At 37.4% G+C, this 26,613-nt stretch overlaps 2 protein-coding genes across 2 annotated transcripts in view; one reads left to right on the top strand and one right to left on the bottom strand.

Moving 5' to 3' along the window:
• Positions 1–1,527, bottom strand: part of LOC306883404 (fibroblast growth factor 13) — a 117,908-nt gene extending 116,381 nt beyond the window's left edge. The window contains exons 1-2 of the mRNA XM_079438633.1: positions 1,425–1,527; positions 1,012–1,192 (exon numbers count right to left, since the gene is read on the bottom strand). Of these exons, the coding sequence (XP_079294759.1) occupies positions 1,012–1,060 (49 nt within the window). The 5' untranslated portion in view covers positions 1,061–1,192; positions 1,425–1,527. The remainder of the gene's footprint in view (positions 1–1,011; positions 1,193–1,424) is intronic.
• An 18,657-nt stretch (positions 1,528–20,184) lies between these two features.
• On the top strand, positions 20,185–25,585 carry f9a (coagulation factor IXa). The gene is made up of 8 exons (XM_079439115.1): positions 20,185–20,313; positions 20,500–20,669; positions 20,748–20,772; positions 21,618–21,731; positions 21,840–21,974; positions 22,124–22,431; positions 22,589–22,715; positions 24,811–25,585. The coding sequence occupies exons 1-8, from the start codon at positions 20,259–20,261 to the stop codon at positions 25,389–25,391; spliced, it is 1,515 nt and encodes a 504-aa protein (XP_079295241.1). The 5' UTR covers positions 20,185–20,258; the 3' UTR covers positions 25,392–25,585.
• Positions 25,586–26,613: the final 1,028 nt, after the last annotated feature.

The raw sequence follows: 26,613 nt of genomic DNA, 5'->3' as shown, positions 1-26,613 counted from the left end.
AACAATATTTATGAACAACATTTTTCAAAATAAAACAAAGCAATCACTCATATTTATTTCTGATCAGCACTGCATTATATTAGTGAGTCTATGGAAAAAATTAAATTAACTTGACAAAAAGAATCAAAGAGAACAGATTCTTTGAAAGAATCCAAGTCAAGCCACTCTAGATTTTCTACTGTATGGTAAACTATAATGTCTATTAGAAGTTGCTTGCTTTTAAGTTCGGTTTTATTATTTTGCATTTAATTATTAATTTATACACAAGAGGAACAAAAGCAATTTGTCCTTGGGCCAGCAATATTGGTAATATACAGTGCCAGGGTTATTTTAGGGGTAATCAGGCTATACTACACTGTGGGATTTAATCAGTCGGAACAAAGGAGCACAGCATATTCATGTCGTTGTAAACTGAAATGAAAAGCCCTCAGCAGACAGCATGCACATCAATTAATCGCGCGGAGGTTTCTTTGGCAACCTTGTAGCCCCTTTGTCTCCATGGCAATGGTTGGCCAGTTTACATCCCGTTGAAGCGCGGCGGTTTCGGAGACATGCAGAAGCTCAGTTTTACGCAATAGGTCATTTGCGCAGTAGCTACCCAAACAAACGATTACGCGTCATCACACAGCGCAGATCGTTGCAAATGTGATAAATATTTGTACAGTTACTCAGACCTACCTTAACGTGCAAGGAAGGAAAAAAAGGGAATTTGAATGGGATGTTCTTTGGTTTTATTGCAGGTTACGTTAAAGCGACAGCCCAATAATTCATCTCCGCAGAACAGACTGAATGAATATCAGATGGCAATTTTTTGTTATTCAACAGAGCTGCTAATAATTATGTATGCATTCTCATAAACGCTTTACATTTATCTTTGCCAATTTTCAATACTGCTTTTATGTTTTCACAATTGAACAACAATGCAACGAGTGGGAGATGAATGAGATCACGGTCGCTTTAAACCTGTGAGATGTACTGCGAGCAATTGAGACGTTTCAAGACTCTACTTACCCTTTGAAGCATCCTTTTCTTCTTTAGGTTTAGCCACTTTTCCGCTCATAGATCCCAGTTTGGATGAATAGATCCCGATTTAGATTAAAACTCGAAATCCTTCAGTCGAGTACACCCACTGTTGCTTTAGGAAATCCTTGGCAAATCCAAAACAAAGGTGCCAGGTGAGGAGATAAGAGCTCTGCAAGAAACGCATTGTAAATAAACAAAAGTGCATGTTTTTTTTTACATCATAGGGAAAGTGATGGTTCCCGTACCTTCTATCGACATTTATCAACCGCCGTCAATGCAGTTAAACATACAGACTACAGAAGTCGAGTTTACAAAGCGCGTGGTAGTAACAAGTCCGCCAATGTCACAATCAAACGCAGACCTTCGCGTAGTGCTCTTTGTTATCAACAAGGTTATCTCACCTTATCTCTTCCACGTTGTCTCCTACATTAATGCACATTGATATAGACAAACGGCTCCCGCATGAAGCTCGAGGTGATGGAAATAAGACGAACCCTCTCGAATGAAGCAAACCGGAGAACAAAAAGCGCGAGGGAAGGAGAGGGGCTTCCACCGAGTGTCAGTCGACGTCAGCTGTGACACACTGGACGCGAGCGCTGATATAACCTGAGGAACCACCTTTTGATAGCTACTGTAACAAGAGATATTCACAAATGTACTAGCCTGTTGCCAGAAACTGAGTCTGATGTAAAACACGCCATGCTAGTATGAGCAACAAATATTGTGAGTCAAATCCGACATAGCGGTCTACATCGCATGTACATAGAGGGAATATGGCACTGCTTCCATAATATAGGGATATTTATAAGATATACATAACAGGCCTAAGATATTTTCAAGAAAAATAGGCTACGCCAGGGTACTATTTTTGATTCTATCAATGCTAAAAATTCCAACAATCCCCGAATTCCAAAGCGCATTTTATATTGAATATTGATTGCCCTAATTAGCCTATAAAGATTGAACCCCCATGGAGGTCAAAACAAAAGATTGGGGGCTGTTAAAAAGTAGTTGGCTATAGGTTATGGCCTTCATTTTAGGCCAAATGGCATACCCTAATTCGCTATTATCATTCTATAAAATGTAGCTAATCTAAAACTTTGTGCTGCTGAAAATAATTTTTAAAATTGCAAATTTAAGCAACATATTTTTCTCGAAATTTATCACGCTGGAAAAAACTCAAGTTAATAACAAATCACTCTGAACAGTCCTGAAATTAGCCATTAAAAATTCCTTAATAGTTATATATACATACTTTTTCATTATAAAAGTGGTTTTGTACAGGTAAATAACAAGGAGCTTGAGAAGTCAAGATCCAGGAGAGAGATGATGTGGGCTCCTGAAAAAGCTCTCAAAGTATGGTGTGAAAATAAGTTTTCGTGTCTTCCTCTGTCTATCTTCCACATTCTTTTCAAGTGTGTAGGCTAACAAACTATTTGTGCTCACAAGGGAAACGCATGCTTTTCTCTCTCCATGTGGTACCAATGATAGCCACTAGAGGCATCTGTTTGAAGCGAAAAGTTGTAGTTGGATATCTCCACAATATCTAGATTTTTAAGTTAATTAATTTAAAAGCATTTCACAAGAATACTTGACATGCACCATTTTGAATGTGAAAATATGCTTCCGTGTATAGCTATCTAACATGTAATAAAAATGAGTTATAGCACATGTTTTGAAGTCTGCATACAATCCCGTGAAAAAGCATCTTCCAGAAATGTTACGGAGTCGACAAACTAAATAGTCTAATGTCAAGGCGAATATAATTTCGTATTGTCTTAAATGTAGTCCTGAAACGGTCTCTCATTTAAAAGATACTTCAACTTACCTGTTAAATCAACGAAGAGAGGCATACGACCGATGAATTGCCCTCGTTCGGTCTTCCACTCTTAACTCAACCTCGCTTAAATTCTCCACGTATTCTAATCACTTTGTCCGCTTTTAACACCTATTGAACCACAAATATTTCCCTTTGAAACACTGGTTTTCTCTGCTAATTTGAAGTTGACAGTAAAGCGACATCAGACTGGGTATTTATCACCTGACGGACTGTACTCCTTTGCGGCACTGAGTGGAAGGAAACAGAAGGCTAGGTTTCAAGATCCATACTTGCTATTTTTAGGGACAGTTGGACGCCTTTCAACGTTTCATTGACCAGACTTTCTTAAGACGCTGTCCAGGGCTTTAAACTGACAGTGCTGTGTTTGTAAGGAACCAAATTACACAATAATCAAGGGTTTTGAAAGGTTATTTAGATATTCTGAACACTTCATATCCCACCAGCATGTAACTTTCTGACCTCCCACAAAATCTTTAGTCATTTAAAACTAAAACACATTTCTTAAAACTTCTCTTTCCTTTCAAATTTGCAAATAAATCCTACAAAAGGGGGGTTTTACTGAAGGAAGCGAAATACCCTGCTAAAAAAAAAACAATAGAAACCATCACAGAAATTCCAATGGTTTCCATTGAAATACCATTATGAACCATTAGCTTTTTCAATAAAACCATTACAAAATTCCTTTTTGTAGTGTGTTTTGGGCATTTTCCCAATAGGATTCAACATCCCACCAATAGAATCCATCACATATCAGTAGACACCATTTTAGTTTCCATTAAAACCAATACAATTCCCATTATAACCATTAAATTCATAACATTTTCTATTGTGTTTTGGGCAGGGTTCTATTGTTTTTATTTTCAGCAGGGTAGGAATATCCTTTTCGGCAGCTGGATTTTCAGCATGAAGGGAGTTTGCCTCTACAAATAATGATGGCATTTTGAGGTTGCAATCTACAAAGTCACCTTGGAGAATTGAAGAAGATGGCAGTCAAGAAAAGAGGCCATCCAAGAAGTGCAGGTTAAAGTGGTTTATCTGAGCACAGTGTATCTTCTGGGTTTATAGTTTGTCAGGCAAGAGCTCACATCCCAGCATGAGGGAGCTGTAGGCTATTCTAACCTCCCTTTGCCCTTCACTGTTAACATACACAGAGTCTGTCAAATCCAGAGCCCAAACAAAAAGCTCTCTCCACATTAGATCTGAGTTGACAGCTAATGCTTGTTTAAACATTTGTTAAAATGGTGATTTATAATGGACAACAATGTTGACAGTTATGGTTTTATTGGAGCTAAATGCTTGAATTAGTGCAAAGTGACAATTATTTACAAAACAGTTAGTGTTGGAAGTCTTTTGTTCTCGTATTGTAATTATTTCCTTTCAAGACTGTCATCGTCCTCGCAGCTAGTACCACCAGCATTAATGCTTAACACAGTGTGCCTTTTTAAAATAATATGGAACAATAAATGCCTGGTTTATATGTAGAACTGCATTTACTAGACAAGAAACACTTTTCACTTTGAATCTTTAATATACAGTTTGGACAATTGGTGGATGTTGTGTTTAGCTGAACAGTATATTGTTTTGGCAGCTCCTTATCTTGACAAGAACCGCATGATGTGTGTACTGTACAATAGTGACATGCGTACAGTATTTTTCATGTACATTGTAGCGAGACAGGACTTCAGCGCAGATTAATGGCCTCATATTCATTAGAACCGAGAGATGCATAAGAAATGTCTGTGCTGGGTCTAAAAGCATTAAAGAGAGCTATCCAAATGGCGAATCAATATTTGCCATCTCCAATCTGATGCAAAAGGTCATGTAGGTCAGCTACTGATCAATGAAGAATGGGGTCACCAGCTGGATGACATGATGAAGATGTCCAGCTGAAAAATGATCTCACTGTTCTGCAACTTGCTGTTTGTCAAGAGAAATTTACAAGTCCAGTAATATTACCAAAAGTGTCAAAACATTGCATTTTATATGTTCCACTGCATCATTTTGAATTTCTACTCTGATCATATAGAACATCATGCATTACATCAACAGATCACTTATGTAACCTTGGTTTGTTGTTATATTTAATGACCTAAATGATTTTTTAGGGCTGTATTGCTAAGTGGTTGACTAATATACATTTTTCAATGACTGATTCTCCAGAGAGCAGAGTGTAGCTATACATTATCAATTTAATAATGGCAAATAATATAATGCACATAAAATTCCAGACTCACCTTACTTTATATAATATTTACTTAGAATGTTCAAATTAAAAAGTGTTACTAAAAACAGTTTCTTCTCATATAAATTAGATTTACGGAAGTCTGAGTGCCCTATGTTTTCAGTCAGGTAGTGTCCTCTACCAAATTCCCCAATAGCAGCAACAACAAACTCAATCCTAATTTCAGACAATCAAAATGATCTCAGCAGGTCACAAGATTAAGTCAAAATAGGTTACATTAAAGTGTTTACCTGATTTTAGCTCCGTTGTGACTCTCCCACAGTGTCCATTGAGCCACTCAGTTGTCACTCAATCAACCCCTGTAAAATAACAGTAGTTAAGTTCAAGACTATGAATTATTTCACAGTGCTAAGTCAGGGGTGTTGATTTACAGAGGTGTCCTTGAAAGGCTTTTACTGATGAATGGTTGGAACAATAGTATTATGTGGGCAACAATTATCTAAATGTTCATGAAGAAAGGCTCAGCTGTGAACACTCAGTTATGGGCTGACATTAATGGCAGCTTTACTTATAAAGCCAGGACATAGTCATGGTGATTTTCTCTCACTTGTTTTGTGAGGAGGCACACACTTCAAAGTGACTTTGTAGAACACAAGAGTAACTTTTGTAGAAGTTTTTATTTTTATCAAAGGTGTCATACACACACTTCTTATCATTGTCTTTTTTAATATCAGTATTTATAAGCTTACTGCTTTAAATAAATCTATGATCTCAAATCAACAAGCCTGTCAAGGTGGTCGATCAAATAGAAAAAATTTTACAGACCAAATGATAGATGAGAAAATATGCCATTTTCAGGACCTTTTGGGATTGTTCCTAAAATAATTTTCTGGGACAGAGAGAAAAGTGTTTTAGGAATAAAGAGCAAGTGATTTATGGACGGCTGTTATGCTGAGGTTTTAGTTAGAAGGCTTATTTTCTAAATATTGATATGTCCAGTGCTCTGGGCAAGGCTGATTAGGGAGTAATTAATTTCCCGTTATGATAAGTATTCTGCTACTACAATATAACATCATCATATGAGAGAATACACACCTAAGGGTCATATGGCTGACTTTGCAGTATAAATAATTGCCTCCCACCTACAAGGGTATTTATTAAATAGCTAAGAGAAGATGTCTCTCATTTCCACTCTGTTTGCTGCATTAGCACTTCCTCTTTCATTGCTGTAGGTCACATATGCTAGCAATGACAGGTCCCAATGGGGTCAGCCAACTGTTAGAATTGAGGTCAAAAGCTTTGACCTGACACCACAATTCTGTCATTTCCTCCATCTAAAATTGGCACAATTGACCCTGCTGGGTTTATGGCTGAATTTTCTACCCAAAGTGTCATCTCTCACAAACCTTTGGAGAACTACTGATTTCTAGCAGTCAGTGATTGTGATCAAACCATTGTGTATGTATATTTACCGCAACGCCTATGATCATTAATGAGAATATAGCTTGAAACAGCACAGAATTTTAATCCATATATCCGACACTTTGGTGAAAATGCTTTGTAGCATATCAGAGCGAATCAGGCAATCTAAGATTCAATCAGAACAGTGCTGAAACGACACAAAGAGCCAAACTTCACAAAGAGGCCCAGGATAACAAGACAGCATCATAAATCTGCCCACAATACCTGAGTCTGAAGCAAGTCCACCAACTAGCAGCATTGAACAGTGTGCAACATTAACACAAAATAACACTTATTGATAATCCAAACTCAGGAAGGAGATTGTCAATTTTGGGGCAAGAAAACCAAGATTAATGATTGAAGATACAACGCATCATGACAATCACGAGTAAAACCGCAAGGAAAACCATTAGTTGAGACTTTCTTGGGTTTCCCCCCACTCAGGACAAAGACCAGGCTCCTTCTAGACCTTTTGTTCCTCACAGAACACATCCTCACATTCACAGAACTACAAAGAGAATGTATTTTACAAATGTAGATGCACAAAAATTATATTGAAAGGACTTATAAATGAATATCAGTCCATTGCATATTAACTCTATACCATGTATGTAACCATATTCTAATCACTCATTGTGTATGTCATTTTAATAACTATTGAATAGTTTAGTGGTTTATATTTGTGTTTGGTATGCATGTGTTAAAAGTCATACTTGAAACGTTCCTATCAATCAATGATTTGTAAAATGTATTATATTCTTGTTATAGAAACTCTGCAAGAGCAGGATAATTCGGACCATGTGACTAATAAGATAACATGTTGATTTATGTATTGGGAGGGGAAACATAGCAACACCCTGAGCTAAGACAATGTCTAATTAGTCAAGACACCATTTGGGATGTGTCCAACAACTGAGTTTAAAAACTCGGGACACCAACAAATTTTGGACGTTTTGCCTTTTCGGGTTTTTGCCACCACCATGGCTTTTGTTACTTCTTTTTGCCTTTAAGTTTTTGCGTTCTTTTAGTGCTCCCTGGCCTGCATGCCTGCTGCTCCTCTAAAAACCATGAGATACGCCATGTATTCTCATCAAACTTTTCTTCTTTTCTTTCCATTGAGAGTTTCGTATTTTGCCACAAAGCCATGTCTCAGATGTTGTCTGTGCCCGCCTCAAAACTTCAACCAGCGCACGCGACTCTGCACCATCCTTCAGCCAATGACGTCACTTCGAACCTTGGGAAACCGCTTTCTGCAATGATGACAACAAAGGGAATCCCCTAAAACAGGCAACTGAACTGGTGCATTTTAATAGCCTCATTGAGAAACTCAAAACGAGGGTTAATTAATTGATTGATGGTTGTTCAGGTCTAAGAAATTGCATATATTTATATAAACTTGAGATTTCACATTTTCACTCTCTTAAACTCATTCTTTCCTCACTGTGTGAATGTGTGTGTTTATGTGTTAGATTAGTTTATACGTCTTAGATTTATCCAATAAAGTCTTATTTATATAAAAAGATAAGTATCTTGTCTTTTGTGATAAGTTAATGTCTTAAAGGGTTACTTCACCCCAAAATGAAAATTTTGTCATTAATCACTTACCCCCATGTCTTTCCAAACCCGTAAAAGCTTTGTTCGTCTTCGGTACACAATTTAAGATATTTTGAATGAAAACCGGGAGGCTTGTGTCTGCCCCATTGATTGCCAAACAAATTGCACTGTCAAGGCCCAGAAAAGTATAAAAGACATCATCAGAATAGTCTATCTGCCATCAGTGGTTCAATCTGAATTTTATGAAGCGACGAGAATACTTTTTGTAGGAAAAAACCCCTAAAATAACGACTTTATTCAACAATTCATCTCCTCTGCGTCAGCGTAGCACCATTTTTGGAGTATAGTGTATTAATATGCATTGTAGAGTTGATGTTATATGGCTTACTCAATGAATCACTGGCCAACTCAGTGATTAGACGTAAAAACAGTGATTCTGTCCAAATTAATTTATTAATTAATCATGAATAAACTCAAATGTTTCCATTATAGCTTCTACAATAAAGGGTCAATTAAAAATGAGTATTAAATTTGAAATGTCTCAGTATTTGGTTTTACAGCAGCACTCCAGCTGCATGAACTTTTGTCAAACCTGATGATCATGTTCTCCAGTATGACTTGAGATGAAAATCTGCCATAGCTTTAGGTCTATCTCACACACCATTTACATTTTGTTATCCAAAAAAGGGAGTGATACATATATGAATTTTAGAAATAAGAAAAGGCCAAGGCAGAAAGCCATTGATTTAACCTGAGCTTCACACAAGAAATATCCCCCGCATGACTTCCTACCTTTCTCTTTCTCCCACTTGTCTCTTCCTTTGTACTCCTCCATCTCTGCTGAAGAGCCTTGTGCAGAGTTCTGTTTAAAATTCCATGGGTAAACATTGGGCTTTATTCTAGCACTGTCCTAGAGTGTTCAGAGCTGAGGAGCTCTGGCCTGACTGATCCCCAGAAGACTAGTCCAAACATCAGAGCTGTAGAGGGCTGGGAAAAAAACAACAACACTGGACTAGGAAAAAAAAAAAAAAAAAAAAAAAGTCTGGAAGTGTTGTGAATTTTTTTTTTTGAAATTTTGTTAGGCACAATGTGAACTATTCTTCATGATAATGAATGAACAAAATATGTGTGATTGTCTTGTTTTGGCATTTGATGAATCCTGGTGGTCTGAGAACATTCTAAAAATGTTAACAGTTTAGCTGGAGGAGATTTTATATGTAATATGAAAAGAATCTAATCTGCAGTAGTCCACTGCAGTCCCTGCATTTAAAAAATGTTTGGAAACTTGTGAATTGGGCCATCACAGAGTTACATGGGAGCACTGACACTGTTTCTAGCCACTTGCACTTCCACGGTAATCACCAGCTGCTGATTGTGGTGGTGGGATAATGTTAATGGCAATACTACTGGATTTGGTTGCAGTTTTTTTTATTTAGGGTCGAGAAATGAACTGGAGAAAAAAAATAAAAAATAAATAACATTTCCAACGCTCTTGTTATTATTCCCTGGACCATACATCTTACTCCATGCTACTGTACTTCAGGGGGACTGTCCCTGTAGTCAGTGCACTTTAAATGATCTGTAAATGTAAGTATAAGTTCAAGCTTTATATCTATTAAGTGGGGTGTGTAAATGTACCTGGATTAAACAAGTGGTCTTCAGCTTTGACCAACAGGGACATCTTTACAAAACAGCCAACAGATCAGTCTGAACAGTGAGATAACAGCAAACTAGCCCAGACTGGTTTAAGCCATAAAAAAACAAAAAACAAAAAAAACATTTGGGAGCCCAAACACAAGATTTAGAGGTCTTAAATCCACTTCACACTGCACCGACAGATGCAGAGTAACGCATACGGTTACCCGATTATACCATGTCTCTTCTCAGACATTACAAGACCCGACAAATGCTGATTCAACATATTCAATCAGCGAAAATACGCACTGATCACCAACACTAACAGACTTCAATAGGAGTAACACACTGAAACAACAACACCTGATGAATATGTTTGTCTGTGTCTGTCAGTACAGTGTGAATTGGTCTTTGAAAGTACATTTCAGACTAGAATACTGCAGTTACCAAAACAGTTACTCTCCTGAAAAAGGTACAAAAGCTGTCACATCCTTTTAAAAGTTACACTTTTGTACCTTATTTACACCTAAATGTGGCATATTAGTACTCTGAAGGTACATCTTAGTACTTAATGTGTACATACAATATCAGTATTTAAATGGTACATATAGTACCACCTCAGTGACAGACTTTAACTTAGCAGTTAATTTTCAATCTGAATTGTTGATCATCCACACAATCGCTATAAAATCATTTCTCAATAGTGTCAGAGGGGTTTTCACATCGTCACTTACTGTCAGACTCAGACAGACAGAGCACAGGACATCTCCATACCTTCTCAGTTAAAACCCATGCAATATGATGAAGCACTGCTAGCCTGCAGATTGAGAGAGAGAGTCCAAATAAATGTGTTTACAGTTTTGAGCACACATAAAGTAGCTATTTCTTTTCATCCTCTTACTAAATATCAAGCAGATTGTTTAAATGTCAGCTGCTTAGATTGGGCCGAGCTGGAGTGGCGCATAGGGGCCGTGGGTGTGAAACATTACCCTTTCAGACTCACAGAATGACTGTGCTAATTAACAGAGGTGCACTCCAACAAATACCAGATTAATGTCAATGGCCACGTCCAGGAGACTCAGGCATGGGCAGTCGTTCCATTTATAACTGCGCCCACAGGAAGGGAGTCAGGAGTGCTCCGTGTGATTTAATGGTGGAAAGGGAGACAGATGTCAGAGCAACAGCAAATGCCCCTATACTCACCTTTAGAAAATAAATGGGATGCTTCCATGTCTAGCATGAGAGAGATTAGACACATGGTCATCAGTTGTGAATTAAACACACAGAAACACATAGCTTAATTGACATAGCATGTCAATAATGTTCACTTTTTTATGATAAATAACCAGTGCTACTGTACCATAACATATTTTGTAGCACCTGATTCTCTGGTCAAAGAATATAGGGGAGAAGTGGGTTAGTTGTCACACTTTTTAGGCCACTAACATTTCTTACGGCAAGTTTCTTTGGGCAGGTTTGTTTGTTTATGTATTTATTCATTCTTTTTATTATTTAATTTAATTTATTTTTTAATTTTCCAATTCTGAATAGGGACATACTGTACCTTGAGATCTTGAGGCTACTGAACATTTCCACTGATATTGACCTGTAATAAAATTATATAGTTTATTGAACACAACATTAACATATAGGGTTTGTTGTTACACTTTTTGGTTACCTGGTTACCATTGTTGTCAAGTCAAGTCAAGTCAATATTATTTGTATAGCACTTTTAACAATGCAAATTGTGTCAAAGCAGCTTTACACCGGCTTGATATAAAGCTGGGTGGCTTTATATCAGCTTTACAGTATTTAGACGGGGAAATAGTTTGTCGAAATAGTGTCATTCTCCTCTGGCCAGACAAAAGCAGCAGTTTAAATCTAGGCTAAAGCAGAATCATACTGTGCAAAGGACTCATCTGGTTCTTGTGGTCTTGTCCCGATGGCCGTCTTGGAGACAGGGTCTTCACTGGGGATCAATCTCTGGGGCTCATCTAGGTGTCCTGGCTGTAGAGGTCATCTCTAGGTGCTGGTCCACCATCTGATCTGGATACAGTCTGGATCTGGGTGGCTACGGTGACCTCGGAATAAGAAAGAAACAGACTAATATTAGCGTAGTTGCCATTCTTTTACCAATGTAACAAGTACATCAGGTGTTTTGGGAAGTGTTCCTGGTTCCGGTTGACCTAATTAATGCAGCCTAACAATCCTTTAATGGATTTGAATTATAGAAATGCAATAGTGTATTATGAGTAAGCCAGGTTAAAGAGATGGGTCTTTAATCTAGATTTAAACTTTAAACTTTGACAGTGTATGTCTGCTTCCCGAACAGTGTTAGGTAGATTGTTCCAGAGTTTGGGCACTAAATAGGAAAACGATCTCTCGCCCGCAGTTGATTTTGATATTCTAGGTATTATCAAATGGCCAGAGTTTTGAGATCGCAGCGGACGTGAAGGACTATAATGCGATAAGAGCTCACTCAAATACTGAGGTGCCAAACCATTCAGGGCTTTATAGGTAATTAGCAAGATCTTAAAATGTATGTAATGTTTAATAGGGAGCCAGTGCAGTGTTGACAGAACCGGGCTAATGTGATCATACTTCCTAGTTCTAATAAGAACTCTAGCTGCTGCAGTTTGAACCAGCTGGAGTTTGTTTATTAAACGTGCAGAGCAACCACCCAATAAAGCATTACAATAGGAGGTCATGAATGCATGAATTAATGTTTCTGCATTTGACATTGAGAGCATAGGTCATCATTTAGATATATTTTTAAGATGGAAAAATGCAGTTTTACAAATGCTAGAAACATGTTTTTCGAAGGAAAGATTTCTATCAAAAAGTATGCCTAGGTTCCTAACTGATGACGAAGAATTTACAGAGCAGCCATTAAGTATTAGACAGTGATCTAGGTTATTACATGCAAAAGTTTTTGGTCCAATAATTAACACCTGTTTTTTCAGAAGCTAGTCATTCAGTTTTTGATATCAACTATACATTCTGTTAGTTTTGAAAACTGGTAAGTTTCATCAGGTCGCGAAGAAATATAGAGCTGGGTATCTTCAGCATAATAGTGAAAGAAAACACCATGTTTCCTAATGATATTGCCCAAGGGTAACATGTAAAGTGTGAAAAGTAAGGGGCCAAGTACTGAGCCTTGAGGTACTCCATACTGCACTTGTGATTGGTATGACACCTCTTCATTTACTGCCACAAATTGATGGCGGTCAGATAAGTACAATTTTAACCATGCCAGTGCACTTCCTCTAATGCCAACATCATTTTCTAGTCTATTTAAAAGAATGTTGTGGTCGATAGTGTCAAACGCGGCGCTAAGATCCAGTAGCACTAATAGAGAAATACATCCACAATCAGATGATAAAAGCAGGTCGTTTGTAACTCTAATGAGAGCAGTCTCAGTACTATGATATGGTCTAAAACCTGACTGGAAATCCTCACATTTATAATTTTTCTGAAGGAACATAGTTGTGATGATACTACCTTTTCTAATATCTTTGACAGAAAAGGGAGATTCGAGATCTGTCTGTAATTAATTAATTATTTGGGGTCAAGTTGTGGTTTTTTTAATGAGAGTCTTAATAACAGCCAGTTGAAGGTTAAGTTGAAGGTTTTTGGGACATATCCTAATGACAATGATGAGTTAATAATATTCAGAAGAGGATCTATTACTTCTGGAAGCACCTCTTTTAGGAGCGTAGATGGAACAGGGTCTAAAATACAGGTTGTTGGTTTAGATGATTTAACAAGTTTATACAATTCTTCATTTCCAATAGAAGAGAATGAGTGGAATTGTTCCTCAGGGGATCTATAGTGCACTATATCTGATGCGATACTGTGACTGACAGCTGCATGGTTACAATTTTATCTCTAATAGTTTCGATCTTGGAAGTAAAGTAGTTCATAAAGTCATTACTATTGTGCTGCTGGGTAATGTCTGCACCTGCTGATGTTATATTTTTTGTTAATTTAGCCACTGTATTAAATAATACTAAAATAAAGTGCTAGAAAAGTGAGAGTCAATAGTTTCTATTACATCATCAAGTTGTTCTGAGCTATTGGATGTGCTGAGGAATTGGGATAAGTCAGGAAGATTATTTATAAAGTAGTCTTTTGTGGTAGAAGTGATGGTTCTACCATATTTGTAACAAGGAGCTGGCTTTACAACTTTAGCTATATGGAATATACACACAACTAGATAATGATCTGAGATACCATCGCTCTGCTGCAATATTTCAACGCCACTGACATCAATTCCATATGACAGTATTAAATCTAGAGTATGATTTCGACAACGATTAGGTCCTGAAATGTGGTGTTTAACAGCAATGGAGTTTAGAATGTCTATAAATGCTGATCCCAACAAATCTCTTTCATTATCAACATGGATATTAAAATCACCAGCAATTAGGACTTTATCTGCAGCCAGCACTACCTCAGATAGAAATTCAGCAAATTCTTTAATAAAGTCTGTATGGTGCCCAGATGGCCTGTATACAGTAGCCAGTACAAACATCGCAGGGGATTTATCATTAACACTTGTTTCTTTGGATAACATATGAAGCACCATTACTTCAAACGAATTATACTTGAAACCCGACCTCTGAGAAATACTGAAAATATTGCTATAAATTGTGGCAACACCTCCCCCATTACCTTTTGGATGCGGTTCATGTTTGTAACTGTAATCTTGGGGGTAGACTCGTTTAAAGTAATGTAGTCATCTGGTTTTAGCCAGGTTTCTGTCAAACAAAGCACATCTAGTTTATGGTCAGTGATCATATCATTTACAAAAAGTGCTTTTGTAGAAAGGGATCTATTATTTAATAAGCCAAGCTTTATAATTTGTTTATCTGTATTATATCTGTTTTTTATTTGTTGAACATCAATTAATTTGTTACTCTTACTTTGGTTTGGATGTTTTCTGTATTTTCTAGTTCGGGGAACAGACACAGTCTCTATAGTGTGATATCTAGGGGAAAGAGTCTCTATGTGCTGAGAATTAACTGACTTCTGTGACGTGAGGCGGCTAGCAGACGGTCGGTTTAGCCAGTCTGTCTGCTTTCTGACCTGGGTCCCAGTTAGTCAAGTACGAACTCTAAGACTATGTGCCATATTTCTAGAGAGAAGAGCGGCACCACCCCAAGAGGGATGAAGACCATCTCTTTTCAACAGGTCAGGTCTGCCCCAAAAATTCTTCCAATTTTCTATGAAACCTATGTTATTCTGCGGGCACCACTTAGACATCCAGCCATTGAGTGACGACAGTCTCATCACCCCGGTAAGCAGGGAGCGGGCCAGAGCATATTACATTGTCTGACATCGTACTTGCAAGTTCACACACCTCTTTAACATTATATTTAGTGCTCTCCGACTGGCGAAGTCGAACATCATTAGCGCCGACGTGAATAACAATCTTACTGAATTTACGTTTAGCATTAGCCAGCACTTTTAAATTTGCCAAGATGTCAGGCGCGAGAAAAAAGAAAACAATAATAGGCACGAATAGAAACGTGAATGGAACTGTGAGTGACAAGCTAACTGATTATTTAATTTATTATTCATTATTTATTATTCATTTTTAATTTACAGTCATTTTATGATCTGAATATGAGGGTCACTTCAGAAGCAGAAATCAAGACTTGAAGCCCCAGTGGATGACCTAAAAGTTCTGAAAGTGTTTCTTCAATAAAATGCTATGTAATTTGCATAAATAATAGCTTTGGTTCATTATGCCACCGTGATTGAAACACACCCACACACGCTCCCATGTTCCCGTCGGAGCAGCAGCAGGGTAAACACACGGAGAGGAGTGACTGATGTCCGTACTGCGCTTTCAGAGGAGGAGGAAAACAGTAAGGACTTACATGGTGAGTCACGGCTAATCCCTGGAACCGCAGAAACAGAGGCAGAGATTGTGGTGCCTGCATGATGTGAAGGTTGTTCTCAGACAGCTTGCTATTCTTAGGCTGTCTGCATTCATCTGAGATGGTGCAAAGTTTATTTTTCCCCTTTTTCTTCTAAAAATGCACAAAGCAAAGTGAAGTAATTATAACCTTTCTCAGTCTTCTCTGTGCCGTTTCCTTTTGGTGTGATGTTTCTCTGTTCTCACTGTTCGCTGTGATGTTCAATGCTATATATCTGCGGACTGGCCTGCTGCCTCGCCATCTCTGGAGAATAATCAATCTCACTAAAGGAAGAAATTGTGTCAAACTCAACCTCAGTTAGTGCTTTTATTAAGCGTATAATCTAAAACAACTTCACTATACAAATACACTTATTCTGTGTCCTGGATATTACATGGACATATATATACAGTAATGCAATACAGCAATACATTACTAAAGAATTAATTTGCCAAAAGAAAAAAAAAAAGAATCATCAGTGATGATTTACTCAAACCTGTATTACTTTTTTTTCCTACATAGAAGATGAAAGTGAATGGCAAGTAGGGTCTGTCAAGTAAAAAAAAAAAAAAAAAGGTACCACAAAAATGATCCATACTCCATATATGTGCATATTATTCATTTATTTGCTTTCAGGTGCTTTTATTTGAAGCGATTTATAAATGAAGAACATCACAAGTTGATGTTCACAAGAATCTCACAGAGCAATACTCATAGTATAGCAGAAAACAAGATTAGAAAACAAACTAGAACTAGTGAACGATTGTACACTATATTCCAAGTCTTCTAAACTCATACAATAGTTTTATGTGAGGAACAGACAACAATTCATTACTCCCAAACAATATTCCCTGCTACTGTAGCTCACAAATCTCATTTGTGCAATTTGAATATGCATATTTTCATTTGGTGCATCCAGATTTGGATACGAGACACACAAGAACTAGTATGGCTTGTTGAGGGTGATTAAATCATGGGGTAATTTTCATTCTTGAGGGAGCTATCCCTTTGAATTTTAATCTTTTTCTCACACAAACCTATTACATGACTTCGGTAGGTTAAGAATATACGGCAAAAGACATGCGGAATGCTTTTGCAGTGCTTTTGGTCACCATTCACCATTCATGGAAAAGAGCAGCATGAACATTGTACCTAATAACTCATTTTTGACAGTAGAAAGAAAATTCTGAAGGTTTGAATCAACGTGAGGATGAGTAAATTATAAAACTATTTCTTTAAATAATGTAGCGTGGATCAGTGGAACATGAAGGATCTGTAAGAACAGTGTAGTCTTGTACCTGTTGTCATTTCCTGATACAGTTAACACAGAAACAGTCACAGCTCCTCATTTCTCTCTCTCTCTCTCTCTTCATCCCTTCTTTCTGCACATTACGCAACACCCAATCAGGTGTTTCTTGAGGCCAAAAATAAGTTTGCACAAATGGCTCAGGGACTCTAATGAGCTACATGGGTCCTGTGCAGAGTTCACAAGGCTGGGACCTCTGCGATCTGCTTACCTCCCCAGAGTGAGGATGCTCTCCATAATTGATTACACTGAACAGGCGTCACATTTTTATTATCTACTGGAGTGGGTTGATCTTTCACAGTGTCATCTAATCTAATTGGAGATGGCACCAATTCCCAGCAGCACAGGGCAGGCAGACAGACGCACATCACTGCTGAAATCAATGGTGCTGTGTTATAAATCAGCTTCAATTCCCACATGCACCGCATAACCACACCATCCTGCCCTGCTATCACAACATAATACAATCTCAGCACCTGATGTGTATCAGACCCAGGCTCAATGTAGTTCAGCCCAGTGAAGTCAAAGTATATGCCATCTCAAAACAAGATGAGAGAAATGTTTATTCCAAATGATAGTGTATTCTCTCAGTAAGTGAAAATGTACAGTTCGCCTGTCATTATCACAAAATAAACTGTGACAGGGTGATATTTTCATCCGCCGAGATGACAGCGTTACATTAATGGTGTCATTACGTGATGGCAAACAAGATCTGGTGAATCTTTTTATTTTTTTACTGGACCATTGGAACAAAGGGCATGTTCCAATCCCCACACCTGCAGTACGGTGCGTGTGCCCATGACAGTGAGCAAGACTGTGCCATGGGTCAGAAAAATACCAAAGCTCAGGGCCCTTAATGTACACTAAATCTACTCTAGGGACTACTGTACCGGCATTTAGAACTTTATTTTAAAGTTTTCAAAATCAAAATGCGCAAATAGAGCTCTGTAAAAACATTACTTGCAATACACACTTGCGGTCTTCGTGCACACTTGAAAAGTTGAGTCAAATACAGGAAATTTGTTATGCAAGTATATAAGTGGACAAGTGCAAAGACTGACCCGAAGAATTGCTAGTGATGGACTTGACTTGGACAACACACCCAGCCAACAAGAAACGTTTTCAGAATTTTAGCTAATGTTCTAGTAATGTTAATAGTTTAAATAAACATATATAAATAAACATGTATAAACATTTGTTTAAAGTTATCAGGTCTTTGTTAATATATTCAAAACGTTAGCACAAAAACATTATAGTTAATTTAATGCTTTTCTTCTGAAATCTTTTAGTTGAATCTGTTTCAGAATATTCAGAAAACATTCATATTTTCATAATGTTTGTGAAATGATAAAATAAAATATTCCCTTTTAACATTCATATAACCAAGAGAAAAAAAAACATTTTAAAACATTCAAAATTGACATTTTCAATGTTTACGTTTCTATAACTTAATGGGAAAGTTGGCATCTTAGAAAGCATTTTGATTTTATAATCTTACTTGTATATTGTTATATATTATTGTATATAGAGTCGAAAACGAACTAGCAACAAGATGAAGTTTGCAACGAAATCAGCGTAATACAAATAGTGAAGTCATCTGAGGATGACGGTATAGCGCAATGGACCAAACATAAACGAGTATTCCAGAACGTCAAGGCATTTTAAACATCGTAATGTCTTTATAATTTTTGTTAGTGTTGTCTGGATTTGTCTAAATATAGCTCTGCCTTCAGAGACTTAGCTTCACTGACTGATGGTGTTGATTTTAAAAATGGCTGTGAATTCAAGGCTAACTGGGGGTAAAGCTTTTCCAAGCATTAAGTGCAGTAATGAAAAAAGTTTTGAGTGATGTAGTCGTTTTACTCATGCTCTTATAACTGCAATAACAGTCTGTTGATTGCTGCTTGAGAGGCTGTGAGCCAAAGCCCATCTCAGCAATGCAAACTAACTCTCAGTTACAGATTGATTGGCTCTCATACAGTGGGATTGATGGCCAGTGTTAATTACTTAGAAATGAATAATTCAGCCCCGTAATGGCTGGATGAAAACGCAAAGCCCACAGTCAATAAGAAAGCTCCATCTGAGAAGATAACAGATTCCCAAGAGGCGAGAAGAAATCAAGAGCACTTGCAGCGGAACTGAAGCATAGACTGGGCTGATCTCCAAAATGCTGATCCAGCCCCTCCCACAGTCCCCATACAGGGCCCATCTGTGGAGAATATACATGATAATGCTTTCTTTCTTTATGAAGTATTGCATATTTCATCTCTTTTCTCCAACAGTGAAAGAGGAAACCAATGAACTGATTTAAGAGGGTTATTGATGTACTCATTGAAGCAGCAGTACCATCTAGTGGAGATTTGATTCTGAAACTTTTTGATGCCAAGGACTCTCGAACATGGAGATCGGTTTGCGATGAGCAATCTTTCTAAAAGGGAGGCTATATATTTTCATGTATATAAATACATAATATTATAGGTACTACAAATTGAAATACACTACCGGTCAAAGGTTTTTGAACAGTACATTTTTTAAAGAATTATCTTCTGCTCACCTCACCACGCCTGCATTTATTTGATCCAAAATACAGCAAAAGCAGTAATATTGTGAAATATTTTTACAATTTAAAATAACTGCTGTCTATTTGAATATATTTTAAAATGTAATTCATTCCTGTGATCAAAGCTGAATTTTCAGCATCATTACTCCAGTCTTCAGTGTCACATGATCCTTCAGAAATCATTCTAATATGCTGATTTGCGCTTCAAGAAACAATTTTACTGTTATTATCAATATTTAAAACAGTCGTGTACCTTTTTTTCAGGATTTTTGTTACTTTTGACTGGTAGTGTACATTTTTCCAAAATTAAACATTTACATACATTTAATATACCCAAGTAAATTATTAAAATGTACCTGGGCAAATAAAATATATTTTAACATTTTATTTATTAAATAACTAAAAATATATTTTATTAGGCCATCCATGTATCTGAGATTAACACGTCATTATAAAGCAGAAAAATATATTTTTGTAAAACATGTAATTAATATCCAGCGTAAACATTAAATTTGGAGTCCAAAAATACATTTTGTAAAAATATTATATCTCCCATAATCTTTTTTCAAACCATGCACTTGCAGCTCCTCAGACACAACTATGACTGAAATGTTTAGTAAAATCATTGCTATTTTGTTCTACTTTTCTTTCTCTCAGTCAAACAGAATATCCTGTGCCAGTCATTTGTGTGGTAGACAGGTGTACTTTGGAGTGTTGGCTCAGGTTATTTGTCAGCTCACTGTGGAATAATAAAGAACCGAATTTGGATTGATATGGCTTCATTCACTCTTGTTCTATTCCCATATATTCTGCAGCAGACCTTTGCAGGTAAGACCTACAAAACCACTTACTTCTTAAAAATCAATCTTCTTAGAGCTGACAGAGAATATACAAGGCACACTTGGCAAATGCCTTCTGACTTTCTGAGGGGTTAATAATCATATTTACGTGTATGCTTTCAGTAGTTCCCCTCCAGTAAAGATTATAATCTCTCAAACTCTGTATCACCCCCAGGATCAGTGTTCCTAGATGGGGAGAAAGCTGACAGCATTTTGCGGAGACACAGGCGAGCAAACACAGGACTATTTGAGGAGTTTCTGAAGGGGAATGTAGAGAGGGAGTGTATGGAGGAGACGTGTGTCCTGGAGGAGGCCAGAGAAGCCTTTGAAAATGATGAAAAGACAGTGAGTAGACAAGATGTGGTTCGTCAGTTGTCATGCATTGTGTAATAATAGCAAATGTGTGTTTGGTCTGTTTTTCAGATGGAGTTCTGGGCAAGTTATGTTGGTAAGTGTGTTTAATCATTGACTGTCATATTTACCAAGGGCAAACAGGAGAAGATCTCTATAGGTTAAAGGAACAGTTCACCCCAAAGATGAAAATTTGCTTAAAATGTTCTCACCCCCAGGCCATCCAAGATGTAGATAAATTTGTTTCTTCATTGAAACAGATTTTTGGGAAATTTAGCATTATGGCTACATCACTTGCTGACCAATGGATCCTCTGCAGTGAATGGGTGCCGTCAGAATGAGAGTCCAAATAGCTGATAAAAACATCACAATAATCCAAATTACTCCAGTCCATCCTTGAACCAAAAAGCTGTGTTTGTAATAAGCACATCACAATCATTAAAACTGCTGTTTCCAGCTAAAATGAAAGTGCTCTATCCATAATATTGCTTTCTCTTCTGATTCTCTCCGTCTTGCCTGAATCAATATAGAAACATGCACAGATCAAGCACCAGTTACAAGCGAAAACAGTCCAAAACAGTTCTAAACAAATATGTTGATGGATTTTGATGTGAGAGGACAACATGGGAGGACTGTTTTCACTAGAGGAGGAAGCCTCATTATGGATAGAGGACTTCTGGTTTTAAGTTAAAAACATTCTTATGATGTATGTTTAGGTAGCTATTGGACCATCAAATTAAATGATATTTGAACTGGACTTAATTATATTCTTAAACTCAGAATTCAGGAAACAAAAAATGCATTTGAGTAATATTTAATTAGACAAATAATTTAAATAATTTAAACTGGATTTGAATCTCCGTCCTCTGTCCCTTCTTCCAGAATTTTAATAAAGCACATTTTTTTTCTTACCAGTTGTTAATAAATGATCCTGTCTGTTAGATGGGGACCAGTGTAAATCATCACCCTGTCAAAACCGAGGCACATGTGAGGACCAGATGGGCACATACAACTGTAACTGTCTACCGGGCTATGTAGGCAAAAACTGTGAAATAGGTTAGACAAGATCTCTCTTCCCCATGTTTAGCTAATGAATGAATGAATCAATTAACAATTATTAAATTACTGAAGATAATTAAAAAGATGCTTTGTTCTGTTTCTCAGTGACTGCCAAAATGTGTGATGTTGATAACGGAGGCTGTGAGCATTTCTGTGTTGTGAAGGAGTCTCATGGGACAGGATGTCAGTGTGCATCCGGTTACAGACTCAAAGAAGATGGATTCACATGTGAACCTATAGGTGATTTAATTACTTCATAAATTCCTGATGTCCTGATTGTTACAAAAACATCATGTTTTGGAAAAATACACTGCAGGCAAAATTTTAATGCAAAACATAAAACCAACAATGTATTTATTTAATTTTTTTTTTTTTTAATGTGTCGCTAGTTAAGTTTCCATGTGGCAAAGTCACTAAAACAGCTGTGAGAACTTTGGCCAGCGGTCCAACCTCTGAAACGAACTCTGCACAATCTTCCAATAAGACAATCAAATCCACATCCAGCACTTCCAAACCGGACAACTTGACAACCCCTTCAAATTCTAAACAGAAAGAAGAGAACATTGCGCCATCTCATGTTAAACTCCCTAAATGGGCATTTGATGAGTATTTGATGACTCCTGTACCAACCGTAAGTGCCCCAAAAAGCCGTATTGTTGGTGGCAATCCAGCTTTACCTGGAGAAATCCCTTGGCAGGTAAAGACTATACATATTATGTGCTATAGCAATCAAAAATGCCTTTGATCAAATCATCTATGAGTAAATTAGTGAGTTACGGGCACATTTACAACAACGCAATCTGTTTATGCACCGAAAATCATGTAATTTATCCCAGTTGACTGCTGATCTCTAGGTGGCGCTGGTGGCGCGCTCAACACAGCAGGTATTCTGTGGAGGCTCCATTCTAAACCAGTTATGGGTCATTACTGCAGCCCACTGTCTGGTAGGGAGCCAGAATGGATCCTTCTACATCAGAGTTGGTAAGACCAGAACAACAGCCAAGAAAATACGTGATTAAATTAAATTGCTGTATGGCGCCAATATTTAAATTTATATAAAAAAGCAGCACAACTGTTTTCACCATTGTTAATAATAAGATACTTTTGTTGAATGCTAAATCAGCAATTTCCGAAGGATCATGTGACACTGAAGACTGGAGTAATGATGCTGAAAATTCAGTTTGGCATCACAGAAATAAGCCTACACTACATCTTAAAGTACATCCAAATAGAAAACTTATTATAACTTAGTTATTTTAAATTGTAATACAACCTGAATTCCGGAAATGTTGGGACGTTTTTTTAAAATTTGAATAAAATGAAAACTAAAAGTCTTTCAAATCACATTAGCCAATATTTTATTCAAAATAGAACATAGAGAACATAAATGTTTAAACTGAGAAATTTTACACTTTTATCCACTAAATGAGCTCATTTCAAATTTGATGCCTGCTACAGGTCTCAAAAAAGTTGGCACGGGGGCAACAAAGGGCTGAAAAATTAAGACATTTTGAAAAGATTCAGTTGGGAGAACATCTAGCAACTAATTAAGTTAATTGACATCAGGTCTGTAACATGATCAGCTATAAAGGGATGTCTTAGAGAGGCAGAGTCTCTCAGAAGTAAAGATGAGCAGAGGCTCTCCAATCTGTGAAAGAGTGCAAAAAAGATTGTGGAATACTTTAAAAACAACGTTCCTCAATGTCAAATTGCAAAGGCTTTGCAAATCTTATCATCTACAGTGCATAACATCATCAAAAGATTCAGAGAAACTGGAGAAATCTCTGTGCATAAGGGACAAGGCCGAAGACCTTTGTTGGATGCCAGTGGTCTTCGGGCCCTCAGACGACACTGCATCACTCATCGGCATGATTCTGTCATTGACATTACTAAATGAGCCCAGGAATACTTCCAGAAACTACTGTCAGTAAACACAATCCGCCGTGCCATCTGCAGGTGCCAACTAAAGCTTTATTATGCAAAAAGTAAGCCATATGTGAACATGGTCCAGAAGCGCTGTCGTGTCCTGTGGGCTAAGGCTCATTTAAAATTGACTGTTTCAAAGTGAAAAAGTGTTCTATGGTCAGACGAGTCCAAATTTGGCATTCTTGTTGGAAATCACAGACGCCGTGTCCTTCGGGCTAAAGAGGAGAGACTTTCCAGCGTATTATCAGCGTTCAGTTCAAAAGCCAGCATCTCTGACGGTATGGGGGTGCATAAGTGCATACGGTATGGGCAGTTTGCATGTTTTGGAAAGCACTATGAATGCTGAAAGTTATATAAAGGTTTTAGAGCAACATATGCTCCCCTCCAGATGACGTCTATTTCAGGGAAGGCCTTGTGTATTTCATCAGGACAATGCAAAACCACATACTGCAGCTATTAGAACAGCATGGCTTCACAGTAGAAGAGTCCGGGTGCTGAATTGGCCTGCCTGCAGTCCAGATCTTTCACCTATAGAGAACATTTGGCACATCATTAAACGAAAAATACATCCATGAACTCTTCAGCAGCTGGAAACCTGTATCAGGCAAGAATGGGACCAAATTCCAACACCAAAACTCCAGAAACTCATAACCTCGATGCCCATACATCTTCAAACTGTTTTGAAAAGAAGAGGAGATGCTACACCATGGTGAACATGCCTCCGTCGCCAACTATTTTGAGACCTGTAGCAGGCATCTAATTTGAAATGAACTTATTTTGTGCATACAATTGCTAAATTTCTCAGTTTAAACATTTATGTTACGTATGTTCTATTGTGAATAAAATATTGGCTCATGTGATTTGAAATTCTTTTAGTTTTCATTTTATTCAAATTTAAAAAACATCCCAACATTTCCGGAATTCGGGTTGTAATATTTCACAATATTAGTCATTTTACTGTATCAAATAAATATAGCCTTGGTGAGCATAAAACAGTTCTTTCAAAAGCATTATCTTATAGCCTATGCAACGTTGCATTTCAGGTAATTATTTTTTTTTTGAATAATCTTAATATATTTTTCTTCTGAAATTTTTACAATTCCAAGACCAGTTTTTAATAATATTACCAAACTAAACAACTGCTTCACAGGGGAGCATGATGTCTCCAAGACTGAAGGCACAGAACAGAATCGGAATGTCACTCGTTTCATCTCTCATCCCCGTTATGACTCCAAAGTAAGCCTCTACAATCATGACATTGCCTTGTTGCGGCTGGGCAACCCCATCCGGCTTACCCCAACTGTACTTCCCATCTGCCTGGGACCCATGCTCTTCTCCAACTCACTGCTGCAGTCTGGATCTCTGGCTACTGTCAGCGGCTGGGGCCGTCTGCGCTTCCAAGGCCGAAGTTCAGTGACCCTACAGAAGGTTGAGTTGCCTTATGTAGCCAGAACAGTGTGTAAGGAAAGTAGCAGTGACTCGATCACATACTTCATGTTCTGTGCTGGATACTCAGATTCTCCTAGAGACGCGTGTCAGGGAGACAGCGGAGGACCTCATGCCATGCGCTACCACAACACCTGGTTCCTCACAGGCATTGTCAGTTGGGGAGAAGAATGTGCCAAGAAAGGGAAGTACGGTGTTTACACACAGGTTGGTAACTATTATCGTTGGATACAGCACGTCATAGGTGTTACTAAGGGAGTACTGCTTAAAAATGTGGACCTATGATCTAGAATTCTCATTTTAAAATCTCATCTGCACACATGGAGTAGGCCTATTCAAACATGGAGAGAAAAGATGCACTTGTTTAATCAGGTGAAATAAATACAGTTAGAGTGTAAACTGTAACAGATTGTATTCATGCTCCACCCCCAAGACCTGGCTGGCAAATGAGATTCCATCAATAAACCCTGTGCGGCATTTGATCAATTATGCATGACTTAGTACCTTCACTGTCCCATAAGGACATTTAATAATCCATAATCCTTAGACACACTGTTTTCTCCTGTGGTTTAATGAAAGCAGGTATGTTATTAAGCAATATACTGTCTTGCTACATGGTTAGAACCTGCTATGGTTTCTTGACTGAGAACTCAATCTCTCATTCAGACAGCAAGAAAAAAATGTAGCCCCTCAAGCTTTGAACTGCCACTGCCTTCACTGAAAATATCTGACACTAGAAACCTACTTAAGATTTAAACAGCGTTCTTTAAAAGACTCATGACCTAGTTCTGAAAATCACTGGATCTTACCCATAAACACTGGAGGCATCAGATCACTCACATCTCACCCGTGAAAGATCCTTTCATCATTTGAGGCCAGTCTCTGGGAGATAACAACACAGTTGATGTTTATGATGTACATGTGCCTTTCTAAAAAATCTTGTTATAACTTGAACTATTTTTATTATCATTATTAATGTATTTATATTAATATCTACACCATCGCTTAAACATCTGGGGTCAGTAAGATTTTTTTTCTTTCATTCAGAGAGGATACAGTACAGACATTTATGTTCCAAAGATTTCTATTTCAAATAAATGGTGTTCTTTTAACTTTCTATTCATCAAAAAAAAAAACAAATCCTGAAAAATGAAAACACCGTTTCCACAAAAATATTTAGCAGCACAACTGTTTTTAACATTAATAAATACCATAATATTTCTTGAGCACCAAATCAGCATATTAGAATGATTTCTGAAGGATCATGAGACACTGAAGACTGGAGTAATGATGCTGAAAATTAAGCTTTGCAATCACAAGAATAAATTACATTTTAAAATGCATTGAAATAGAAAAAAAACTGTAATAATATTTCACAGTATTATTGTTTTTACTGTATTCAATATATGCTCAGATCAAATAAATACTTGGTGAGCAGACATTGAAAAATCTTACCGACCCCAAACGTTTAAACACTAGAGTAGTTAAATAATAATACTATGTATAT

The sequence above is a fragment of the Barbus barbus genome, assembly GCF_936440315.1.
Source record: "Barbus barbus genome assembly, chromosome: 17".
NCBI classification, from domain to species: domain Eukaryota; kingdom Metazoa; phylum Chordata; class Actinopteri; order Cypriniformes; family Cyprinidae; genus Barbus; species Barbus barbus.
This window is presented reverse-complemented; position numbering and strand designations above follow the sequence as displayed.